The sequence below is a fragment of the Phyllobates terribilis genome, unplaced genomic scaffold (genome assembly GCF_046119375.1).
Source record: "Phyllobates terribilis strain yellow unplaced genomic scaffold, ASM4611937v1 Scaffold_2__4_contigs__length_985480577, whole genome shotgun sequence".
In the NCBI taxonomy this organism is placed as follows: Eukaryota; Metazoa; Chordata; class Amphibia; order Anura; family Dendrobatidae; genus Phyllobates; species Phyllobates terribilis.
The window spans coordinates 746,864,090-746,887,980 of record NW_027362762.1 but is presented as its reverse complement, the minus strand read 5'-3'; the positions used below and the strand labels follow the sequence as shown (position 1 = coordinate 746,887,980).

General features: G+C 42.5%; 1 protein-coding gene across 1 annotated transcript in view; it reads left to right on the top strand.

Annotated features, from left to right (window-relative positions):
• LOC141227681 (amine oxidase [flavin-containing] B-like) overlaps nt 1-23,891 on the top strand; it is a 91,448-nt gene that overhangs the window by 59,919 nt on the left and 7,638 nt on the right. Inside the window, exons 11-14 of the mRNA XM_073667247.1 lie at nt 3,968-4,025; nt 7,857-7,954; nt 18,473-18,584; nt 20,895-20,957. Coding sequence (XP_073523348.1) covers nt 3,968-4,025; nt 7,857-7,954; nt 18,473-18,584; nt 20,895-20,957 — 331 coding nt within the window. The remainder of the gene's footprint in view (nt 1-3,967; nt 4,026-7,856; nt 7,955-18,472; nt 18,585-20,894; nt 20,958-23,891) is intronic.

The following is a 23,891-nucleotide window of genomic DNA, read 5'->3' as shown; positions in this document are numbered from 1 at the left end:
TTGGCTAATGAAAGTATAAATGACATAGATTAAAAGTAATTAATTGTATCATTGTATTGTTACATTAGCAACACTGTCGTCAGTCAAAAAATGTCCAATTTGCCAACCTTCTGAAGACTGGCCATAAATTATATGCAAGAAAAATATTAGTGTCTACAACCTCATTTGGCTTTGGGCTGAATATGGAAAATTACATTTCGAAATAAAGTAAATACATTAGAATAGCTCTGTGACAAGTCTACAAACAGGTCCACACATTCCCACTGTATACAGAATACCATTTATAAACATGAAAGGCAAGAATATCTTGATGCTGGATCTGCTTTTGCACCATGTACATGGATTAGTACACAGCCTGAATAGTTACAGAAATACCTGCAACAAAATAGCAAATAAGAATATACCATAGCATCCTACAGTTTTAGCATTACTCTAGTGTTCCTCTTCACTGCCTTACTAAAATAAAGCGGTTGTCCACTACTCGGACAACCCCTTCTCAATCAGTATATTTCCCCCATCTTGTCGTAATATTCCATACTGGGCCCCATATTGTCGTAATGTCACATACCGGTCTCCATATTGTAGATATGTCCCCATCTTCTAGAAATGTCCCCAGCCTGGTCCCCATCTTGGAGGACTGTCCCCAGCCTGGTCCCCATCTTGGAGGACTGGTCCCAGCCTGGTCCCCATCTTGGAGGACTGGTCCCAGCCTGGTCCCCATCTTGGAGGACTGGTCCCAGCCTGGTCCCCATCTTGGAGGACTGGTCCCAGCCTGGTCCCCATCTTGGAGGACTGGTCCCAGCCTGATCCCCATCTTGGAGGACTGGTCCCCATCTTGGAGGACTGTCCCTTGTGCCGTTCTACACATACAAGAGAAAAAAAAAAAACATTCTTCTCACCTGTCCTCCATTCCTTCGGCGTCCTTTCTGCACCTGTGGCCCGCAGGCACCATAGACCCCGATCGCGGCCCGGTCCAGGAGCTGCCGGCAGCTGCGCTTCAGTTCAGTGTATTGCCGTGCAGAGACCAGCTCTCTGCCCAGCAATACCAATGGCAGCCGCCGGCCTATCAGAGGCCAGCAGCTGACATCTGCGTGTGTCAGTGATGTCATACGCTGCTGCGCTGGGACGCAGATGTCAGCTGCTGGCCTCTGATAGGCCGGCGGCTGGCACTGGTATTGCTGTGCAGAGAGCCGGTCTCTGCGCGGCAATACACTGAACTGAAGTGCAGCTGCCGGCAGCTCCTGGACCGGGCCACGATCGGGGTCTATGGTGCCTGTGGGCCGCATGAAGCAGCCTGAAGGGGCGTGTTTCAGACCCCTGCTTTACACTATGACAGGCATCACACAGCTAAAGATCATGCTCTATGTGACTGCTACCTGCCTAATGTTAGACCATCGGGTTGCGTTGTGACCCACAAGGTGCAGTTGATGGCGTCAAGCAAAATCAAAATGCTTACAATTTTTTGTGACTTCCTTGTCACAGTCAATTGTGTAAAATTGAACATTAGAGGAGCAATTTCACCATCAACTCTGCTCCCCTCACCAGTGACAGGCAGGCCACTATCCCTGCAGGCAAGAGGGAATGGGAACGCTTTACTCAGCATACCCAGAACTATGAGTACACTTTAATGTAGTGAAGAAATTTGCACATCCACATTTCTTGAAGAATAAAAATATTTTGCTCAATTTATAAAAAGGGGTATCAAAACTTGTATTCACATGATTCACAAGTAAAACTGATACTTTTCTGTTGTGTTAAAAGGGAATCTGTCAGCAGGTTTTTACTATGAAATCTGACAGCAACATAATGTAGGGACGCAAAAAAAAGAAGCATGGACCGCACCTCCAAAAATCATACATTTGATCTAATGCCTCTTGGCAAAAATATATATAACTGAAGATGAGGTTCTTAGTTTAACATTCTGATCAGACTGTATGAAGCCCACTGCCACGTCACGGCAAACCTCATAGTGGGTCCTAATATTTCCTACCTGAACGGGAGCGGAGCCGTGCGCCAACCATCGCCGCAGCGACAACGCACCAGCAGGGCGGGCGGCCTGGTGCATCATAGCACCCATGCTGCAAGACCGAGTCCCCATGACTCCAGGCCACGCCGCCCCATAAGCACAAAACCACAGCAACAATGGCCGACACACTGCACCAACACCACAAGAAAGGATCATTGTGACTCACCTTCCTCAAGCTCTCAAGTGAGAGCAAAAACAGGCTATACCCTCTTTGCAGTCTCCTGCTAATTAAAATCGCCTGTGCCAAATGGGAGGAGTGCTGGTCCAAGAAAGGGGAAAGAATACGCAATGCAAAAAAAAGAAGCATGGACCGCACCTCCAAAAATCATACATTTGATGTTAGGACCCACCACGAGGTTTGCCGTGACGTGGCAGTGGGCTTCATACAGTCTGATCAGAATGTTAAACTAAGAACCTCATGTTCAGTTATATATATTTTTGCCGAGAGGCATTAGATCAAATGTATGATTTTTGTAGGTGCTGTCCATGCTTCTTCTTTTTTATAATGTAGGGACAGAGAGCCTGATTACAGAGATGTGTCACTTGCTGGTCTGCATTGTGTCATTTTGATACAATCACTGATTTCTCAGCAGCAGACCTAGCATTGCGCAGAATGCTGGGTTATGTATAACCCCACCCAAACCAGTGATTGGCAGGGTACACTGTGCATTGACAGAAAGCTGCTAATCTATTCTGTAGGTGAGGATGCACACAACAGTTGACTAGGAGGCATAGAATACCTAATCATGTTGTAACAATCTCCTGCTAATAAAACACAGATTTTTATTGAAATAGCAAAACACAGCCTAGTAAGTGACACAATGTCGGAATCAAGGTTTTTGCCCCTACATTATGCTGCTTCAAATTTCATAGCAAAAACTGATGACATATTCCGTTAACGCCCTTAGTAACTTTGTTTTTGTAGCTATTGAGCCAACTTTAAATAGACACTGTCATCAGGTTTTTCCTACATCATCAGATTTCAGCATGATGTAGGGCCAGAGACCCTAATTTCGGGGGTTTGTAAGTTACTGGGCTGCTTCAGCAGGAGATTTTGAGAGGACTAGTAAACCTGAAGCAATTTAGTCCTTGATATGCATGAGCTCTGTCTATCTCTGTTCTGCACTGCTGATTGTCAGATTTCTGCCCATGCACAGCATACACAGAAAGCTGCCAATTAGTGATGTGGGCAGGTTATACAGATTTCAGTATTCAGGGAACTGGTAGATCAGCAGAAGGTCAAGCAGTGATTTTATCAAAACCTGCAGAAAGCAGCCCAGTAAGTAATACATAGCTGGAATCAGGGTCTCTGACCGTACCTTATCCTGCTCTCAGATGAGTCGCCCCCTTTTTAAAAAAAACTTTAAACTATGGAAAATAATGATTAAAGTAAAAAACGCAAACGCAAGATTTATCATTCCAGATTTGTTTGCCTATTATATTTTCAAAAGAAGAACTAGTACATCAGTTTATGTGAGAATATGAATGTATTTTTGCTTATTTTTTTTATAAATCTATTTTATATGCAAGTGAAATAGGGAAGTTTTATTACAAACCATGGTAAATTCTTCACTTAAATGGTTTAAAAATTGAAAGGCATTTTAAAAGATTTTGGCCCTGATTTATCAAGTCTGGCGTTGTTCACACTGGCCTTGATAAAAAAGTGTGCTGGAGTCAGACCCTCATCAGAAGCATCGGATGAGTGGTATGCTCCTCTGTGTGTGCCTCGCCACAAATCCTACTCCAGTCCAGGAGAAACATTTGTGGTGTAGCAGCGGTCATCACGCCTCCTTCCTGCTCAGCTCTCCCACTTTGTCAGAGCTGGGCAAAAATGGTGTGAGAACACCAAAAGTTGCAAAATTTTAGGGCAAAAGTCGCAACATTTTCTTAAATATTCTTAGTTTTAAATATGTTTTGATGTATTTGTTTTCCTATACATAGAAAGAAAAGAATTTCTGAGTACTATGCCAAAGTAATAGGCACTGAAAAAGCATTACATGTAAGTTATCTTTACTTACTACAATATAGTTGTTTAATATTTCTGTTGAGATTCTTTTTCAAAGTACATGTTTGATTTCTTGATAGGCTGAATCTCTGGATAGTTTATGTTTTATGCATAATGAGTCTTAGTGTTTTATTAAACTTTTATTAATTTTAACAATCTTTTTCTTAATAATAGCATTTAACAAATCTCTCATTCAGCTGCCAAAAAAGAAAAATCCTAACAAAAGTTCTAAAACTTAAAACATAACTTAAAGGTGTGCTCTCATCTCCCAAGTTCCTATTCCAATATGTAGTAGATGTAATAATAATACTATTAGCAAATACCTCCAATTAGAAATGTAGTATAGTTCTTCTGATTTGTATAGGTCATTGCAGTAGCAGTACAGGTCATTGGCAGTGTTTTTTTTTCCATATCACAATCTGTATTAAACATAAAAAAATAGGAATTTTGCAATTTTCACATCGGTCACTAAAACTTTTTTAGACTCTAATATGCTATTGTTTTAGGAAACAACACAAATGCATAGCCAAAATAGTCTGATTTCTACCGTTTCTTTTGCATTCAAGCATTAAAGGAGTTAGCATTAAAGTTATTGTGAAGGAAGAAGAGAGCAGAGACAGCTGTGACATTACCTATTGTGATTGTGTTATCTGTAATGTGTAGAGGTGTTACCTGTCATTATAATCCTGCCTGTGATATTAACAAAACTTCTGCATACTTTTCATGAAAGGACATGAAATATGGGTATAAAAAAGCCCAGTGGCCATTAGGATTTTTTTTTTCTTAATAAAGTATGTGATATGAAAACAACAATGCCGAAATTAAAAAAAATAGTAATTTAGCACATAACTTGATTTAGACTATAGGTCATTTTCTGATCAGAACTTCCGTTTAAAAGGTATATTCATTTCACAATGTTGTGGCTGTATCAAAAAGATTGCTAAGACACCACCTAATTCTGTTCTTACATTCACATGTTTGTTACTTTGTCACATACCACATAAATTGTAGGCCAAATTCACCCCATTCATGGCAATAATATTCTCTAATAACAGTGCCCTCAGTGTACAAGATAATACGCCCTGCCACACTGCGGACATTGTTCAGGAATGAATTGTTGATCATGATAAAGAGATTAAAGTGAACCTGATACATTCTGCCAAATCCGTGGGCAGCATGTATCGGTCACTGGCTGTATCATCTCAGCGAAGTATGTTTGACGTTCTTTAAAAGCCGCCGAGGACCGAGACCGCCCTATAGACTAGTCGGACAAGCTTGTCCCCGGCGGCTTCTCCCTGCCCTGGATTGACAGGGCTCTGCCTATACTTGCACCTATGGCCCAAGACCTGTCAATCCAGTTCAGCGGGTGGGGAGGAGCTGCTGAGGATCTGTTTGTCTGACTAGCCTCCAGCGTGGCTCAGAGACTACGAGCGTTTCAGAGTCAAACATACTTTGCTGAGATAATACAGCCAGTACCTGATAGATGCTTCTCGTGGATTGGGCAGCATGTATTACCTCACAGGTTCACCCTTCTCTGACGTGGTCAGTAATAGTACCGCACCACGTCGGAAGGCGCTCCGGCGCTGAGCCCGCACTGAACCGGGCACATGTCAGCTGATTATTACAGCTGACATGCACCCGCAACAGCCGTGGGTGGAATCGCGATCCATGCACGGCTTTTAACTAGTTAAGTGCCGCTATCAATCTCTGACAGCGGCATTTAACAGCGCCGCACTGGAAGCGCGTCACTTACCCCGCCAATCGGTGACCACGTCATGTGATCACGGTTCACTGATGGGTGAGCATGACAACCCTGGGTCTGCAGTGGTTGTCATGTAAAGATTGCTATGAGCGCCACCTAGTGGTCGGTGCTCATAGCACAGGAGCATTTCTACTACATAGAGGTGATCTGCTCATCGCCTTTATGTAGCAGAGGCGATCGGACAGTTGCTGCTTCTAGTCTTCTATGGAGACTATAGAAGCAAGCAAAAAGTGTAAATAAAATGTTTTTAAAAATCGAAAAAAATTAAAAATAATATAAAAGTTTAAATCACCCCCCTTTTGCCCCATTCAAAATAAAATAATAAAAATAAACCCTACATACACATATTTGTTATCGCCGCATTCAGAATAGCCTGATCTATCAATATAAAAAACAATTAATCCGATCGGTAAACGCCAGAATTACGTTTTTTTGGTCACCGCAACTTTGCAATCAATAAAATGCCATAACGGGCGATCAAAACATCGGATCTACCCCAAAATGGTATCAATAAAAACGTCAGCCCAGCGCACAAAAAATAAGCCCTCACCCGGCCCGAGATCCCAAAAAATGGAGACGCTACGGGTCTCGGAAAATGGCGCCATTTTTTTTTAAGCAGAGTTTGGAATTTTTTTACACCAGCTGAATAAAAAATAACCTATACATGTTTGGTGTCTATGAACTAGTAATGACCTGGAGAATAATAATGGCAGGTCAGTTTTAGCATTCAGTGAACATGGAAAGAAAAAAAAAAAAAAAACAACTGTGGAATTGCATTTTTTTTTCAATTTCACCACACTTGGAATTGTTTTCCCGTTTTCCAGTACACGATATGGTAAAACTAGTAATGGCGTTTAAAAGTACAACTCGTCCCGCAAAAAATAAGCCCTCACATGGCCATATTGACCGAAAAATAAAAAGGCTATGGCTCTGGGAAGAAGGGGAGCAAAAAACGAAAACTCAAAAACGGAAAATGCTCCGGTCATGAAGGGGTTACAGTGTTGACATTTAAAAGAGCACCTTACTTTCAGGTAGTAAAATTTAAATATCACTAAACACTTTTCTGAATAAAAGAATATGGAATTAATGGTGCCACCTCAGTGTAAATGTATGGATGGGCTTCCTTAGTGATAACAGTTGAACTCTGAGGGTTAGAGAAGCTAGACTTGCTGACTTCTAGCAATTATGTTTAACTAAAGTGGATGTCACATCAGAGACAATTGCTTCCAGATTTGAGGAGCTGTGCTACCTCAGCAGATTTTATTAACACATGACAATCATTCTAATGAATAAGCTAACAACCATAATTCATGGACAGTTAAATTCTGCACACAATAAAAGTGGTTTCAGACTGTGTGACCCCAATCCCCCATGATGCCCTTTTGTGGTGATAGCACATCTTAACAGCCGTTGTCCTCATGCGTCAGCCCCTTTAAAGAGGACATGTCACAAAGTCATAAGTGGCCCAATGTTTGCTCTTTTTTTTATTCCTACTGCACCTTTGAGTATCCCCATTTTCTTTAAATGTGCCATATAGTTCCAGACATATGTCTCGTTTTATTTAATGCTAATTTGTATGTTTTTTTTTTTACTAAGGGGGCGGTGCTCACAGTGTAATAATTCAGAGCAGCCTAAAGACATGCCCCCAAAGAATCATGGGAGTCACGCCCCCTTGTAAAGATCATAAAAAGGAGCACTGAATAATACAGCTCATGATTATTAAAAGGAACCTGTCATGTCCCCAAATGCTATTAACCTGCAGATAGCGTTACAGTGCAGTTCGCTGCCTTACAGACAGCACAGCTACTAGGAGAAAATTAACTTTATTCCTCCGGGAGACACCAAATTTCAGTCATAGACTGGAGCGGAAGAAGAAATAATCTACTATGTTCAAATACAGAAGGGTGAACAACATGAATATTCAAGGTATTTGGGTATTTTTTATTAAATAAACTAAATGTCAATTATAATTTTTAATGATAATTCTTTTTTTTAGTTTACAGTATATTTATGATTGTTATATGCCTACTTTCTACTAAATTACTATTTTCATTTTTTCATAGCCTGTACATTATGAGGAGAAGAACTGGTGTGAGGAGCAATATTCTGGAGGCTGCTACACCTCCTACTACCCACCAGGAGTTATGACACAATATGGAAGGTAAGGTGGTGCAAAACAGATTAACGAGAGAAAGCTTTTTACTTTTATAAATGTAATTGTGTTGAGAAAATTCAAAAAAATAGACTGGGACTCAATGAGCTTCTTTGTGTAGACCCATATCCTTGAGATGATCTGTAATGGCTGTCATATACTGGTACAACTTTGAAAAACTAAAACTTTATATACAGTAAATATGCTTGTACCTTTTGTATCTGTTTTTAGTCTGTGTGTCTGAATTTTAACTCCATGTGTCATAAAAAAATGGAAAAAACAAAGAATCTTCTAGAAAAATGATCTGTGAAAACTGCAGACTTATCTCATCATGTCGTTCATCACATAAATCTCTACCACACCAAGCTAAAATATACAGTTAGGTCCATATATATTTGGACAGAGACAACATTTTTCTAATTTTGGTTCTAGACATTACCACAATGAATTTTAAACAAAACAATTCAGATGCTGTTGAAGTTCAGACTTTCAGCTTTCATTTGAGGGTATCCACATTAAAATTGGATGAAGGGCTTAGGAGTTTCAGCTCCTTAACATGTGCCACCCTGTTTTTAAAGGGACCAAAAGTAATTGGACAGATTAAATAATTGTTAATAAAATGTTCATTTCTAGTACTTGGTTGAAAACCCTTTGTTGGCAATGACTGCCTGAAGTCTTGAACTCATGGACATCACCAGACGCTGTGTTTCCTCCTTTTTGATGCTCTGCCAGGCCTTCACTACGGTGGTTTTCACCAAGCAATGTGAACTGAGGTCTAAGATGGTAGACATGCAAGAAATAGGAGCATGTTCACACTAGCAAAAAGAAACAAAACCTACAAAAGACAAAAGACAAAAATATATCTCATACCCTACCATCATTATATATAAATGTAAAGCAAAGTTGCATAATAAATATAGGGTACTTAGTGAACTATTTTTGATCAAAAAAAGTATACAAGCCGTCCCACCAGCGGCAAGGTGACCCTAAATTGGGACGGTACCTATACTGCCTATATTAAAAACCTTACTGTATATCAAAGTTGATGTAATGCATATAAAAGGGTAGACAAATAGGACCGGGTCCCAACTCCAGACCACCCAGGCCCGTGGTAAGCTACATATATACCAGTCAGCTCAACAAAGGGGATGCCACACCCTTAAATTGCACAGAATGCAAACAAGACAAAAAACCAAGCAATGTGAACTGAGGTCTAAGATGGTAGACATGCAAGAAATAGGAGCATGTTCACACTAGCAAAAAGAAACAAAACCTACAAAAGACAAAAATATATCTCATACCCTACCATCATTATATATAAATGTAAAGCAAAGTTGCATAATAAATATAGGGTACTTAGTGAACTATTTTTGATCAAAAAAAGTATACAAGCCGTCCCACCAGCGGCAAGGTGACCCTAAATTGGGACGGTACCTATACTGCCTATATTAAAAACCTTACTGTATATCAAAGTTGAAGTAATGCATATAAAAGGGTAGACAAATAGGACCGGGTCCCAACTCCAGACCACCCAGGCCCGTGGTAAGCTACATATATACCAGTCAGCTCAACAAAGGGGATGCCACACCCTTAAATTGCACAGAATGCAAACAAGACAAAAAACCAAGCAATGTGAATTGAGGTCTAAGATGGTAGACATGCAAGAAATAGGAGCATGTTCACACTAGCAAAAAGAAACAAAACCTACAAAAGACAAAAATATATCTCATACCCTACCATCATTATATATAAATGTAAAGCAAAGTTGCATAATAAATATAGGGTACTTAGTGAACTATTTTTGATCAAAAAAAGTATACAAGCCGTCCCACCAGCGGCAAGGTGACCCTAAATTGGGACGGTACCTATACTGCCTATATTAAAAACCTTACTGTATATCAAAGTTGAAGTAATGCATATAAAAGGGTAGACAAATAGGACCGGTCCCAACTCCAGACCACCCAGGCCCGTGGTAAGCTACATATATACCAGTCAGCTCAACAAAGGGGATGCCACACCCTTAAATTGCACAGAATGCAAACAAGACAAAAAACCAAGCAATGTGAACTGAGGTCTAAGATGGTAGACATGCAAGAAATAGGAGCATGTTCACACTAGCAAAAAGAAACAAAACCTACAAAAGACAAAAGACAAAAATATATCTCATACCCTACCATCATTATATATAAATGTAAAGCAAAGTTGCATAATAAATATAGGGTACTTAGTGAACTATTTTTGATCAAAAAAAAGTATACAAGCCGTCCCACCAGCGGCAAGGTGACCCTAAATTGGGACGGTACCTATACTGCCTATATTAAAAACCTTACTGTATATCAAAGTTGAAGTAATGCATATAAAAGGGTAGACAAATAGGACCGGGTCCCAACTCCAGACCACCCAGGCCCGTGGTAAGCTACATATATACCAGTCAGCTCAACAAAGGGGATTTTGTTGGTGGTTTTCAGTTGCTTCGGTATCCTGTTCTGCCGGAAGCCGGGGGAGGAGTGCGGCGCCGGAGTATGCGAGTGCCCATACCGCGCTGTCCGGCACCATTTTGCTGAAGACACACTGAAAATGTGTCTTCAGTAAAATGGCGCCGGATAGCACATGCGCCGATCCGACTCTTCACTCCCGCCCCGGTCTCTGGCGAAGAGAGGCAACGCTCCTCCCTTTCAGGTAAGTATGTAAGTATGGCACCTGAGATCGCGGTATGCGTTCAGTGTCTTCGCATACCACGATCTCCGGCGCCATACACTCCTCTTACCTGTAACGGCTCCATGCGTTCTTCTGTCTGGAGCCAGACTGCGCGTCGCGCTTGTGCAGTCTATAAAGGCTTCAGACGGAGAGACGCATCTCTCGTTATATTATAGACTAGCTATTGAGCCCGTTCTACGCCCGGGTGGCAAGCATTTTTGTTGGTATATGGTCTCCTATCCTGGTATTTGTGCTCCCCAATCCTGTTCCCCCATCTTGTTATGTGCTGCCCTCATCCCTATCCTGGTCTGCATGGTACGCCTCATCCCTATCCTGGTATGCATGGCATGCCTCATCCCTATTCTGGTATGCATGGCACCTCTCACCCTCAATCCTGGTACGCATGGCACCCCTCACCCTCAATCCTGGTACGCATGGCACCCCTTACGCCCAATCCTGGTATGCATGGCATCCCTCATTCCTATCCTGGTATGCATGGCACGCCTCATCCCTATCCTCGTATGCATGGCACCCTTCACCTCCAATCCTGGTATGCATAGCACCTCTCACCACTAATCCTGGTATGCATGGCACCCCTCATCCCTATCCTGGTATGCATGGCACGCCTCATCCCTATCCTGGTATGCATGGTACCCCTCATCCCCCAATCCTGATATGCATGGTACCCCTCATCCCCCAATCCTGGTATGCATGGTACCCCTCACCCCTCAATCCTGGTATGCATGGTACCCCTCACCCCTCAATCCTGGTATGCAGGGTACCCCTCACCCCTCAATCCTGGTATGCATGGCACCCCTCATCTCCAATCCTGGTATGCATGTCACTCCTCATCCCCCAATCCTGGTATGCATGGTACCCCTCATCCCCCAATCCTGGTATGGATGGTACCCCTCATCCCCCAATCCTGGTATGCATGGTACCCCTCATCCCCCAATCCTGGTATGTATGGTACCCCTCATCCCACAATCCTGGTATGTGTGGCCCCCTCATCCCCCAATCCTGGTATACGTGGCCGCCTCATCCCTCAATCCTGGTATGCATGGTCCCCTCACCTCCAATCCTGGTATGCATGGTCCCCTCATCCCCCAATCCTGGTATGCATGGTCCCCTCACCCACCAATCCTGGTATGCATGGTCACCTCACCCACCAATCCTGGTATGCTTAGTACCCCTCATCCCCCAATCCTGGTATGCATGGTACCCCTCATCCCCCAATCCTGGTATGCATGGTCCCCTCACCCACCAATCCTGGTATGCATGGTATCCCTCATCCCCCTAATCCTGGTATGCATGGTATCGTCTGCACACATGCAAAAAAAATAAACACTTATATTCACCTACCTTCCCTGTGCTCCAGCGCTGCTGTGTCCTCTTCTGCTGGAGGCCGGGAGAGGAGTGCGGCGCCGGAGCACCGCGCTGTCCGGAGCCATTTTGCTGAAGACTCACTGTAAATGCGTCTTCAGTAAAATGGCGTCAGATAGCGCTATGCGCATGCACCGATTCCGACGCCTTCACTCCGCCCCTGGTCTCCGGCCAGAAGAGAGGCGCCGGGGCAACCCTCCTCCCGATCAGGTAAGTATGTAAGTATGTCGCCGGAGATCGCGGTATGCGTTAAATGTCTACACATACCGCGATCTCCGGCGCCATACAATCCTCTTACCTGTAACAGCTCGATGCGTTCTTCTGTCTGGAGCCAGACTGCGCGTCGCGTTGCGCATGCGCAGTCTACAGAGGCTTCAGACAGAGGAACGCTTGGCCGATTATATTATAGATAGTCACACACAGAATTAGATACACATTTACCTTCTGGCTTTTTGTAGCTGTAAGGCTGGAACAGCGAGGGAGGGAGGAGATCAACATTCAGTGGATATAAATAGTAGGTAATGTAAGTATTGTGCCAATTTTAAGTCTCTTCTTGATGACCGCCTGCACAGTGTTCCATGATATACAGGTGCGTCTCACTAAATTAGAATATCATCAAAAAGTTAATTTATTTCAGTTCTTCAATGCAAAAACTGAAACTCATATATTATATAGAGATATTACAAACAGAGTGATCTATTTCAAGTGTTTATTTCTGGTAATGTTGATGATTATGGCTTACAGCCAATGAAAACACCAAAAGTCATTATCTCAGTAAATTAGAATACTTTATAACAACAGCTTAAAAAATGTTTTTAAAATCCAAAATGTTGGCTTACTGAAATGTATGTTCAGTAAATGCACTCAATACTTGGTCGGGGCTCCTTTTACATCAATTACTGCATCAATGCGGCGTTGCATGGAGGCGATCAGCCTGTGGCACTGCTGAGGTGTTATGGAAGCCCAGGTTGCTTTGATAGCAGCCTTCAGCTGGTCTCCATTGTTGGGTTTGGTGTCTCTCATTTTCCTCTTGACAATACCCCATGGATTCTGCATGGGTTAAAGTCAGGTGAGTTTGCTGGCCAATCAAGCACAGTGATACTGTTGTTTTTAAACTAGGTATTGGTACTTTTGGCAGTGTGGACAGGTGCCAAGTCCTGCTGGGGAATTAAATTTCCATCTCCAAAAAGCTTGTCAGCAGAGGGAAGCATGAAGTGCTCTAAAATTTCCTGGTAGACGGCTGCGCTGACTTTGGTCTTGATAAAACACAGTGGACCTACACCAGCAGATGACATAGCTCCTCAAACCATCACCGATTGTGAAAACTTCACACTAGACCTCAAGCAGCTTGGATTGTGTGCCTCTCCACTCTTCCTCCAGACTCTGGGATCTTGATTTCCAAAAAAAATACAAAATTTACTTTACATTTACTTAGTGTCAATGACTGCCTTCTGGATGTCTGTCAAGTCAGCAGTCTTCACCATGATTGTGGAGCCTACTGAAACAGACTAAGGGACCTTTTTAAATGCTTAGGAAGCCATTGCAGGTGTTTTTTGTTAATTATTCTAATTTACTGAGTTAATGACTTTTGTGTTTTCATTGGCTGTAATCCATAATCATCAACATTAACAGAAATAAACACTTGACATAGATCACTCTGTTTGTAATGACTCTATATTATATATGAGTTTCACTTTTTGTATTGAAGAACTGAAATAAATTAACTTTTTGATGATATTCTAATTTAGTAAGATGCACCTGTATATCATGGAACACTGTGCAGGCGGTCATCAAGAAGAGACTTAAAATTGGCACAATACTTACTTTGCCTAGAACTGGACCGCCATAACAAAATGATGAAAAAAGAAAAGAAAATTGGTCTGTGAAGCTACAGCAACATTATAGGAGCTCCAGGAATTTCTGGCAAGTACTGGTTGTGTACTGCATGTGAAGACAATCTCAAGTATTCTTCACATGTCTGACCTGCGGGGTAGGTTGGCAAGATGGAATCCTTTTCTTACGAAGAAAACATCCTCTGCTTGCTGTGTGCATGTCTCTTGTCTGCTGGCTTAGGGCGGCGGCGCTGTTACTTCCTGATTCTTAAAGCTACAGTGTGCGCAGACCTAATGCATCCCCAGCCTATTGCTGTGAGTCACTGGATACTTAAACCTCCCCCACCCAGTGGGAGGGGCCTGAGCAACACTTCTTTTCAGTGTGTTATGTGCAACTGAGTTGCCAGGTCCTGTCCTGTATCTTGTCTGTTTCCGCCACCCTGGGGCCTGAGTACCCTGGCCCGTTACCTGTATCTGTGACTTCTAGTCTATTCCTGCCACCCTGGGGGCTGAGTACCCAGGCTCGTTCCTATATCTTGTTCCAGTGTCAGTTCCTGTCTGAACTGTGTCCTAGTCCGTTACCTGTTTGTCTCTATGTCCGATCCTTCCCTTTTCCTGCAGTGTCTGAACCAGTACCTAACTCCAACTCGTTGTCTCTGTACTTCTGTTTGTGCGTTTGTGTCCACTCGCTACTTCATTGCAAGTACCTTGTGTGTATCTGGTTCTGCTTGTCCCGTTTCCCTTCCTGCATTTCTACCTCCTGTGTTCTAGCTATCTTCCTGTGTTTCCCAGTCTGTTCCATGTGAACAGAGCCCTGTCCTGTCTGCCTGCACCTGCGGCTCTGCTCTGCTCCGCTTGCCCTCTGCACCTGCAGCTTAACTCTGCTTTGCTCCGCTTGTCCTCCGCACCTGCAGTTCCTCTCTGCTCTGCTCTGCTTGTCCTCCGCGCCTGCGGTTCCGCTCTGCTCTGCTTGTCCTCCACACCTGCGGTTCCGCTCTGCTCTGCTCCGCTTGTCCTCTGTGCCTGCGGTTCCGCTCTGTTCCGATTGTCCTCCTTTCCTGCGGTTCCACTCTTCTCTGCTCCGCTTGTCCTCCGCATCTGCGGTTCTGCTCTGCTCTGCTCCGCTTGTCCTACGCGTCTGCGGTTCTGCTCTGCTCTGCTCCGCTTGTCCTCCGCGCCTGCGGTTCTGCTCTGCTCCGCTTGTCCTCCGCGCCTGCGGTTCTGCTCTGCTTGTCCTCCACGCTTGCGGCTCTGCTCTGCTCTGCTTGTCCACCGCACCTGAGGCTCTGTTCCTGTATCCCAGTCTGTACTGGTCCCTATCCAGCCTGTTTTCCTACATGCCAGTACCCACCTGTCTGCATACCAGCCGTGCCTGCCGGTACCCACCTGCCTGCATGCCTGCCAGTACCCACCTGTCTGCATACCAGCCAAACCTGCCTGTTCCTGCATTCCCCGATGTGGGTCAACAGCTGTGACCGAGGTCTGACCTGGAGTAGCACCTGGGCCACCTCCCACATCCCTCCTCGGACCACGGAATCGATTAATCCGCCGTGTGTTCGTGGCCAGATCTGGCGAGGCCCCTAGTCACACCCCTCCAGGCACTCCTCGGTTCGTGGCCCAGTGGGACCACTAACCACGCTCACGCCAGTCAGTCCGGGTGTGAGCGTAACATAATCTCCACTCAATCCTACGCATTTCGGACCTAGAAATATGTAGGGTTCTTAATCATGACCATGTAAAAAAGTTCTGAAATGATTCTACTTGGTATTATCTTTTTTACATGACAAAAAACTGGCATTTTAACATGGTTGTGTAGACTTTTTATATCCACAGTACTAGGCATTCATGTCCTGCTTCAGCTGGTGAGCAAAAATATTCAAATGGTTGTCCAAGTTTTTCATGAAAGTCTGCAGTTACTCTATGTGGCTAAAAACTTGTGAATCGTATCAACTCTCGCATTGCGAGCTGTGAGGGTTCTCCCGTGCCAGTGGGGAGAACAGGCAGTCATATAACCAAAAGTATGCGATATGCATACTCCTGGCCACATTCCAACTAAACATGCGCAGCCTGAATCAATGCAACTGAATTTTTTCGAGGCCACTTGCTTCTTGTCGGAAAGAGCCTAGGAGTATGCATATCACATACTTGCGGTCAAATGACTACTTGGTCTCACCGTCTGAGAATCCTCACAACATGCAATGTGAGAGCTGTTAGGATTCACAAGTCTACAGTCACATAGCGTGACTGCAGACTTTTCTGATAAACCTGGACAACCCCTATATTGTGCAGTTGACGGAGAGGCAAATTATGATCCACTCCAATGTCTCCTATATAGTTAAAATGTAAGTACAGGCTCAACCCTGTGTCTAGTGGAGAGGACTATGGGTTCCCTAGTATTTTGTTTTCTATGGCTTGCGTCCTGTGTGTGTACCGCAGGAAGTGGAGCAACTTGAAGCTACTTACTATGTGTAAAATCTGGGTAAGTATCATAGTGCAGGGTGTTGAATGACACTACATACAATGTTATATACAGTGCACGACACTCAGGTACAGATGGCCTGAAAACAACAACATAGTAGAACTCTGCTCCTGTGCAGCGCCCTTTATTATTTAAATGACCTGTTATGTCGCTCTCACTTGTTACTGTCCGGTTGCAAAATGAAGTTATTTGTATTGGATCTGCATCTTTCACATAGAGCACTGGGAACATTGGGCAGCACTCTGCTGTCACCCATTGAAGATGAAACTTTCTGTTTGTTGCCTGGAATGTTCCTGCTGTGTATCTGCTGTTTTTTTTTTCTTTGCAATCTTTAGTGACAACACGGAATGTTATATAAATGTTCATTGCATATGCATGTATACTTTATCTTCTTATTATATATTAAACCCTTATAGTATATTTCTGTGGCTGTATGAGGTTGTATTTGTGTATGAGGTTGTATATGTTGTATTTTTAAAGGGAATGTCCACTACTAGAATATTGATATTGATGAGTTATCCATCTGGCACTCTCAACAATCAACTGTCACTGGGTAATGAGTACAGAGCAGAATACCGCTGCTCCGTTACATAATTGAATAGGAGCTGATCTGCAGTACCGGGGAGCAACCACTAAACAGTGTGATGGAACAGCAGTGTATATGGAAACTGATGATCAGTGTGGGCGCTGGATGTGGAGCTAATCTGCAGTACCTGGGTGCGGCCACTAAGCAGTATAACTGCCGCTTACTTTGTTTACATATGGCTGCTGCTGGAACTAGTAATAGCTTATTGGCTGTGGTGCGGGCTATTTAACCCCTGCCGAAATGATATTGATTAACAATCCTAAAGATATTCTTAAGTATCATAGCAATAGAAATCTCCTTTAAGAACAATATTTTGTGAGGATCAGTTTGCACTTTTTTGGGGGGGGACGAAGGATTTCAGGGGTTGGAAAAAAACATCATATCTGCAATCTTTTGTGAGTTGCAGCTTTACTATTATAGATATTCTAATCCACAATAGTTTGACTGTATTACATGGCATTTTATGTAATTCATATATTAAAGAGAATTTTCAATAGGTTTTTGCTATGTAATCTGAGGACAGCATGAGGCTGGGGCTGAGACACAGATTTCAGGGATGTGTCACTCATTAGGCTGTGTGCTGTTGTTTCCATACAATAAAGGTTTTACCACCTGGAGATAATCACTACCCGGACTGATGTTCACATGAGACATGGTCCAACCACGCCCCCTACTCTGATAAGCAGCACATTGTCAATATACCATGGACATTGTAAGCTGTGGTGTGGATGAGGTTAACTTTCTCAGCTCTCCTTCATGCTACATCTAAGAACTCTGATTGTGTCACATCTTCTGCACCCAGTAAACTAAGTGATACATCATTGGAATCAGGGTGTCTTTTCCTACATTATACTGCTCTCAGATGAGGTAGCAAAAAAGTGGTGACAGATTCCCTTTAAGTATATATAGGATGCTTTAAAGCGTCTATGAAAGACATAGCTGAACTAGAGCGGGTGCAGAAAAGAGCGGCCAAGGTTATTAGAGGACTGGGGGTCTGCAATACCAAGACAGGTTATTACACTTGGGGTTATTTACTTTGGAAAAACGAAGGCTTAGGGGTGATCTTATTACTATGTACAAGTATATGAGGGGACAGTACAAAGACCTTTCTACTGATCTTTTTACTCCGAGGCCTGAAACGGGGACAAGGGGGCATCTTCTGCGTCTGGAGGAAAGAAGGTTTAATCATAATCACAGATGCGGATTCTTTACTGTAAGAGCAGTGAGACTATGGAACTCTCTGCCGCATGATGTTGTAATGAGTGATTCACTACTAAAATTTAAGAAGGGCATGGATGTCTTTCTTGAAAAGTATAATATTACAGGTTATATATACTAGATTCCTTGATAGGGTGTTGATCCAGGGAACTAGTCTGATTGCGATATGGAGTCAGGAAGGAATTTTTTCCCCCAATATGGAGCTTAGTGTTTGCCACATGGGTTTTTTTTGCCTTCCTCTGGATCAACACGTTAGGCTATGGGTTGAACTAGATGGACTTAGTCTTCCTTCAACATTAAAAACTATGTTACTATGTCTCCTTTTTCTAAAGTGTCATTCGGCAGCCTGTTGGGAGGCTTTACTTTGCTGGAACAGAAACTGCTACTCAGTGGAGTGGGTACATGGAAGGAGCAGTACAAGCTGGGGAGAGAGCAGCCAGAGAGGTACTATTTCTCTAAAATAAATATAGAAGTAATTGATAATATAAAAGCAGCAGAATGTTCCTAAAGGTGAGTGGTGCAATCTGCTAGTCTCTCTAATTATCCTTAAGAAACATGAAACAATACCAGGAAAATTCATCCTCAGAAGATCCGTCTGCTCTTCTGACCTCAGTGTGATCAAAAGAAGGCCTTGTTGAACATTGAGGATGTTGATTAAAATTAAATGAACACATATCTACAGACATTGTTTCTCATTATCTCAATCAAATGTTTTAATGAGGATCTGGTTCCATTTTGATGGTGTATTTTTTCAGTTAAACATCTCAGCTAAATTCCTCCTAAATCAGTTTTCATGGCTATTTAATGCTTTAGAGCCCTCTAGTGGAGCTTGCTGCCAATTGCACATTGCCTTGCTTGTGATCTCTAGCCTGTACCTCATTTATACATACACGTTTGGTACTTATGTTCTTTTTCATAAACTGTAAAATTATTTCAATGGAAAACAATGGGAGGCAGGCCGTGGGAGAACTTCACTTATATTTTAGTGCATATGCGATTTGCATACTTTCGGCCACATTACAACTAGACTGAATCCGGCCTCACTCAATACACTTGCATTGAGCTAGGTCACACCCATCTATTCGGCATGTGACCTCATGTATTCAAATCATATACTTGCAGTCACGCGCCCTCCTCTCCCAGCGCAAGCACCAGAGAATAATCGCAGTGTGCAGTGCACGCGATGTGAGGATTCACATGTCTGCAGACGCATAGAATGATAGAATGACTGCAGACTTGTAGCTTAATCTGACTCTTTCATACACAGGAACACTTGCTCTGCCAAGCATTTTTATGATTTCTGCATGATAGCTGCTGCCAGACATCTTTGGCGCCAGCTGATCTATTAGAAAATAAAAGGATCAGCAGTCAAAAATCAGCCATGCCTGAGATCCTTATCTCCTCCAACAATAATCTGTTGGGGAAGAATAGAGGACCCTAATAAAGACTAGACTATCGGCCGAAGCCATCGATATCAGCTGAGGTTAGTTTAATACTTATGGTGGGCCCTTAGTTCAGAATGCTGTACATTTGCAGCATCAAGATGGAGTGGGGCTTAGAAACTGATAGAAATAATGGAGTGGGGTGCCAGTGGGTTGCTGTCTGAGTCTGAGGTCTGTCAATGAACTCCAAGTCTACCATTAACATAAGACTTTTAAACCCTGCCAGCTGCTCGCTGTCAATGTACAGCTGACAGGTATAATAACACTGCAATACCTGGGTATTGCAATATATTATACCAATGATTAGAAGATTGGATGTGCCCTAGTAGGCCTAAAAGAAAATAAATAAATAAATAGAATAATAAAAAAAGTAGAAAATAAACATTTCAAATAAAAAGCTAAATTACCATTTGAGTTTCTCTTCTGTTTGTCTCTATTGAGGCCATGTTTTTATGTATGCCTCATATATCATTGCAATTCAGAATGCCGCAGCTCTGTGCAGCCTTTCCAGGACTAATATCATATTAAGCCAGTGGCCCCCAACATTCCTTACCTTGAGAGCCACATTCAGGGCTGAGAGAGGGTCGTGAGCCACATCCATAGCCTTCCCCCTTAATAGTGACATCCAGCTCCTGCCCCCCCCCCCCCACAGTAGTGAAACCGAGACCCCGCATTATCGGTATATTGACAGCCAAAGCTTCTCCACAGAAATAATACCTTACTACCGTTGGGTATTCTCGCCTTTAACACTCCCACCACACTATCATATTGAGCTTCAATCATCTCCTCTATCTGACAGTATCATCCATTTACTTAATTTATCTCTCCCATCCCAAGGCCAGTATATGGGCAAACAGATCTACTCTTCTGTGAGTTCTACTCTCAAAATTAACCATCTGGAGACCTGCTCTTCATAGTTGTTTGCTAGACCTGGTGCTAATGTCCCAAGCTGGCAGACAGCCGCGAGCCACACATGATGGACTCACGAGCCACATGTGGCTCCCGAGCTACAGGTTTCGGATCCCTGTATTAAGTAATTGCAGTACATGTAATTCCCTAATATATGCTTTACAAATGCTATGAAGGTAGAACTTTATTGTAATTAGGTTGGAAAGGGTGATTTGTTTTATAGGCTAAGCTTTAAAGTCTCTTTTTAAATATTCTTATAAAAGTATTTTTTTTAATTCTGCTAATCCATAATTGAAATGTTCAACCCTAATCAACATTTAGTAGAAACGATTCTATTCAAATCATTATATGCTTTCACACTGTGAAATTCTAAAGCTACGAGATGCCTTACTTATTCTTACAGATAATGTGCAAAATGGGACTCATAGCGGAAAATGAAATATGGTTGCCTGAGCCAGAATCTGTGGTAAGTTCTACATCAACTTCAATTCATATAATTAATTGTGCTTAACTCAAGACAAGACAAAACCCTTGTCTCCATAACACCCTTTCTTGCAGTTCATTAACTACTGATCCCCTCTAGCTGAACAATATAGGCTGCGCTCTGCAGAGACAGCTGATGAAAATTGAAGCTAGTGGGATGCAGCTGTAGGGAAATTGTGCTAATGATTATCATTTGTAAATAAGATATGACTTCAGCATGTCCGTATTACAAACACTTGGCCGCTGATATCCTCATCTATTAGTTTTTACATAGTTTGCTACTCGGCATGATACATAACACATTTATATTTCCTATGTAGTGTATGACTAAAGATTAGCACCGATGAGTCCCATTAATTAATCCATTGGTTTGGTGGGGTTAGTGGTTGACTAGAGTCTTATGGGCCCCGGAGCGAATTTTTGATTTGGCCCCACAACAAACACACCCACGAGCATCCTACTCAGATACATGGGCTCCAGTGGCATTGCCAGAGCCTATGATGACTTATGCATTACTCTGTTTAAATAAAAAAAAGCATTCAGATTAAAAAAATAAATCTCACAGAAAATGTAGCAATAAGATCATTTTCTAAGTTATACTTAATAATTGTCATACAGTTACCAAATAACAAATATTATCATCACTATTCTGTTACTGATCAAAGTTCACTGTACCAAGACCAATATTACTACACAATGTCAAAATAATGCCGCCACAACATAACCATATATTACCACCACATAGTGCCTGCATACAACCACCATCCAGTATGTTAACAAAACCCACTATAGTTATACCAAGACCAATATATGAATAATATGTGACATAAGGTAGTATTAATATCGCCACATGACCACAATAACCTGCATATACAGTACAGACCAAAAGTTTGGACACACTTCATTTAAAGATTTTTCTTTATTTTCATGACTATGAAAATTGTATATTCATACTGAAGGCATCAAAACTATGAATTAACACATGTGGAATTATATACTTAACAAAAAAGTGTGAAACAACTGAAAATATGTCTTATATTCTAGGTTCTTCAAAGTAGCCACCTTTTGCTTTGATGACTGCTTTGCACACTCTTGGCATTCTCTTGATGAGCTTCAAGAGGTAGTCACCGGAAATGGTTTTCACTTCACATGTGTGCCCTGTCAGGTTTAATAAGTGGGATTTCTTGCCTTATAAATGGGGTTGGGACCATCAGTTGTGTTGTGCAGAAGTCTGGTGGATACACAGCTGATAGTCCTACTGAATAGACTGTTAGAATTTGTATTATGGCAAGAAAAAGCAGCTAAGTAAAGAAAAACGAGTGGCCATCATTACTTTAAGAAATGAAGGTCAGTCAGTCCGAAAAATTGGGAAAACTTTGAAAGTGTCCCCAAGTGCAGTTGCAAAAACCATCAAGCGCTACAAAGAAACTGGCTCACATGAGGACCGCCCCAGGAAAGGAAGACCAAGAGTCACCTCTGCTTCTAAGGATTAGTTTATCCGAGTCACCAGCCTCAGAAATCACTGGTTAACAGCAGCTCAGATTAGAGACCAGGTCAATGCCACACAGAGTTCTAGCCGCAGACACATCTCTTCAACAACTGTTAAGAGGAGACTTTGTGCAGCAGGCCTTCATGGTAAAATAGCTGCTAGGAAACCACTGCTAAGGACAGGCAACAAGCAGAAGAGACTTGTTTGGGCTAAAGAAAACAAGGAATGGACATTAGACCAGTGGAAATCTGTGCTTTGGTCTGATGAGTCCAAATTTGAGATCTTTGGTTCCAACCACCGTGTCTTTGTGCGACACAGAAAAGGTGAACGGATGGACTCTACATGCCTGGTTCCCACCGTGAAGCATGGAGGAGGAGGTGTGATGGTGTGGGGGTGCTTTGCTGGTGACACTGTTGGGAATTTATTCAAAATTGAAGGCATACTGAACCAGCATGACTACCACAGCATCTTGCAGTGGCATGCTATTCCATCCGTTTTGCGTTTAGTTGGACCATCATTTATTTTTCAACAGGACAATGACCCCAAACACACCTCCAGGCTGTGTAAGGGCTATTTGACCAAGAAGGAGAGTGGTGGGGTGCTACGCCAGATGACCTGGCCTCCACAGTCACCAGACCTGAACCCAATCGAGATGGTTTGGGGTGAGCCGGACCGCAGAGTGAAGGCAAAAGGGCCAACAAGTGCTAAGCATCTCTGGGAACTCCTTCAAGATTGTTGGAAGACCATTTCCGGTGACTACCTCTTGAAGCTCATCAAGAGAATGCCAAGAGTGTGCAAAGCAGTCATCAAAGCAAAAGGTGGCTACTTTGAAGAACCTAGAATATAAGACATATTTTCAGTTGTTTCACACTTTTTTGTTAAGTATATAATTCCACATGTGTTAATTCATAGTTTTGATGCCTGCAGTGTGAATGTACAATTTTCATAGTCATGAAAATACAGAAAAATATTTAAATGAGAAGGTGTGTCCAAACTTTTGGTCTGTACTGTTCATTGGTGACCGAATAATACCACCATACTGATCATTAAGACAAACCACAATACTAACACTAATATTACCACCAGTGACAATTATTCACTAGAGCTCTATATATAGTATCTAGTGTATGCTGTAAGTGTACAGGTAATACAGTGATGGCCGATGAAATCATTCACAGGAGCTCTGTAGATAGTATATAGTGTATACAGTGCAAAGATATCCAATGACTCACTGGAGACTTCTCCAGTTTCTACTTTATCCATTGTTGACCGCTCTGATTGCTTCCAGCCATGACTTATCTCTGCAAAATGTAGCACAAAATGTCATACACAGTAACAGGTTCTCCCTTTTATTTACCCTACAGTAACATTATCCATAAAAATGATGTGACCTTCTCACTGTAGAAATGTTCTCCTTTGTGCTCCCCA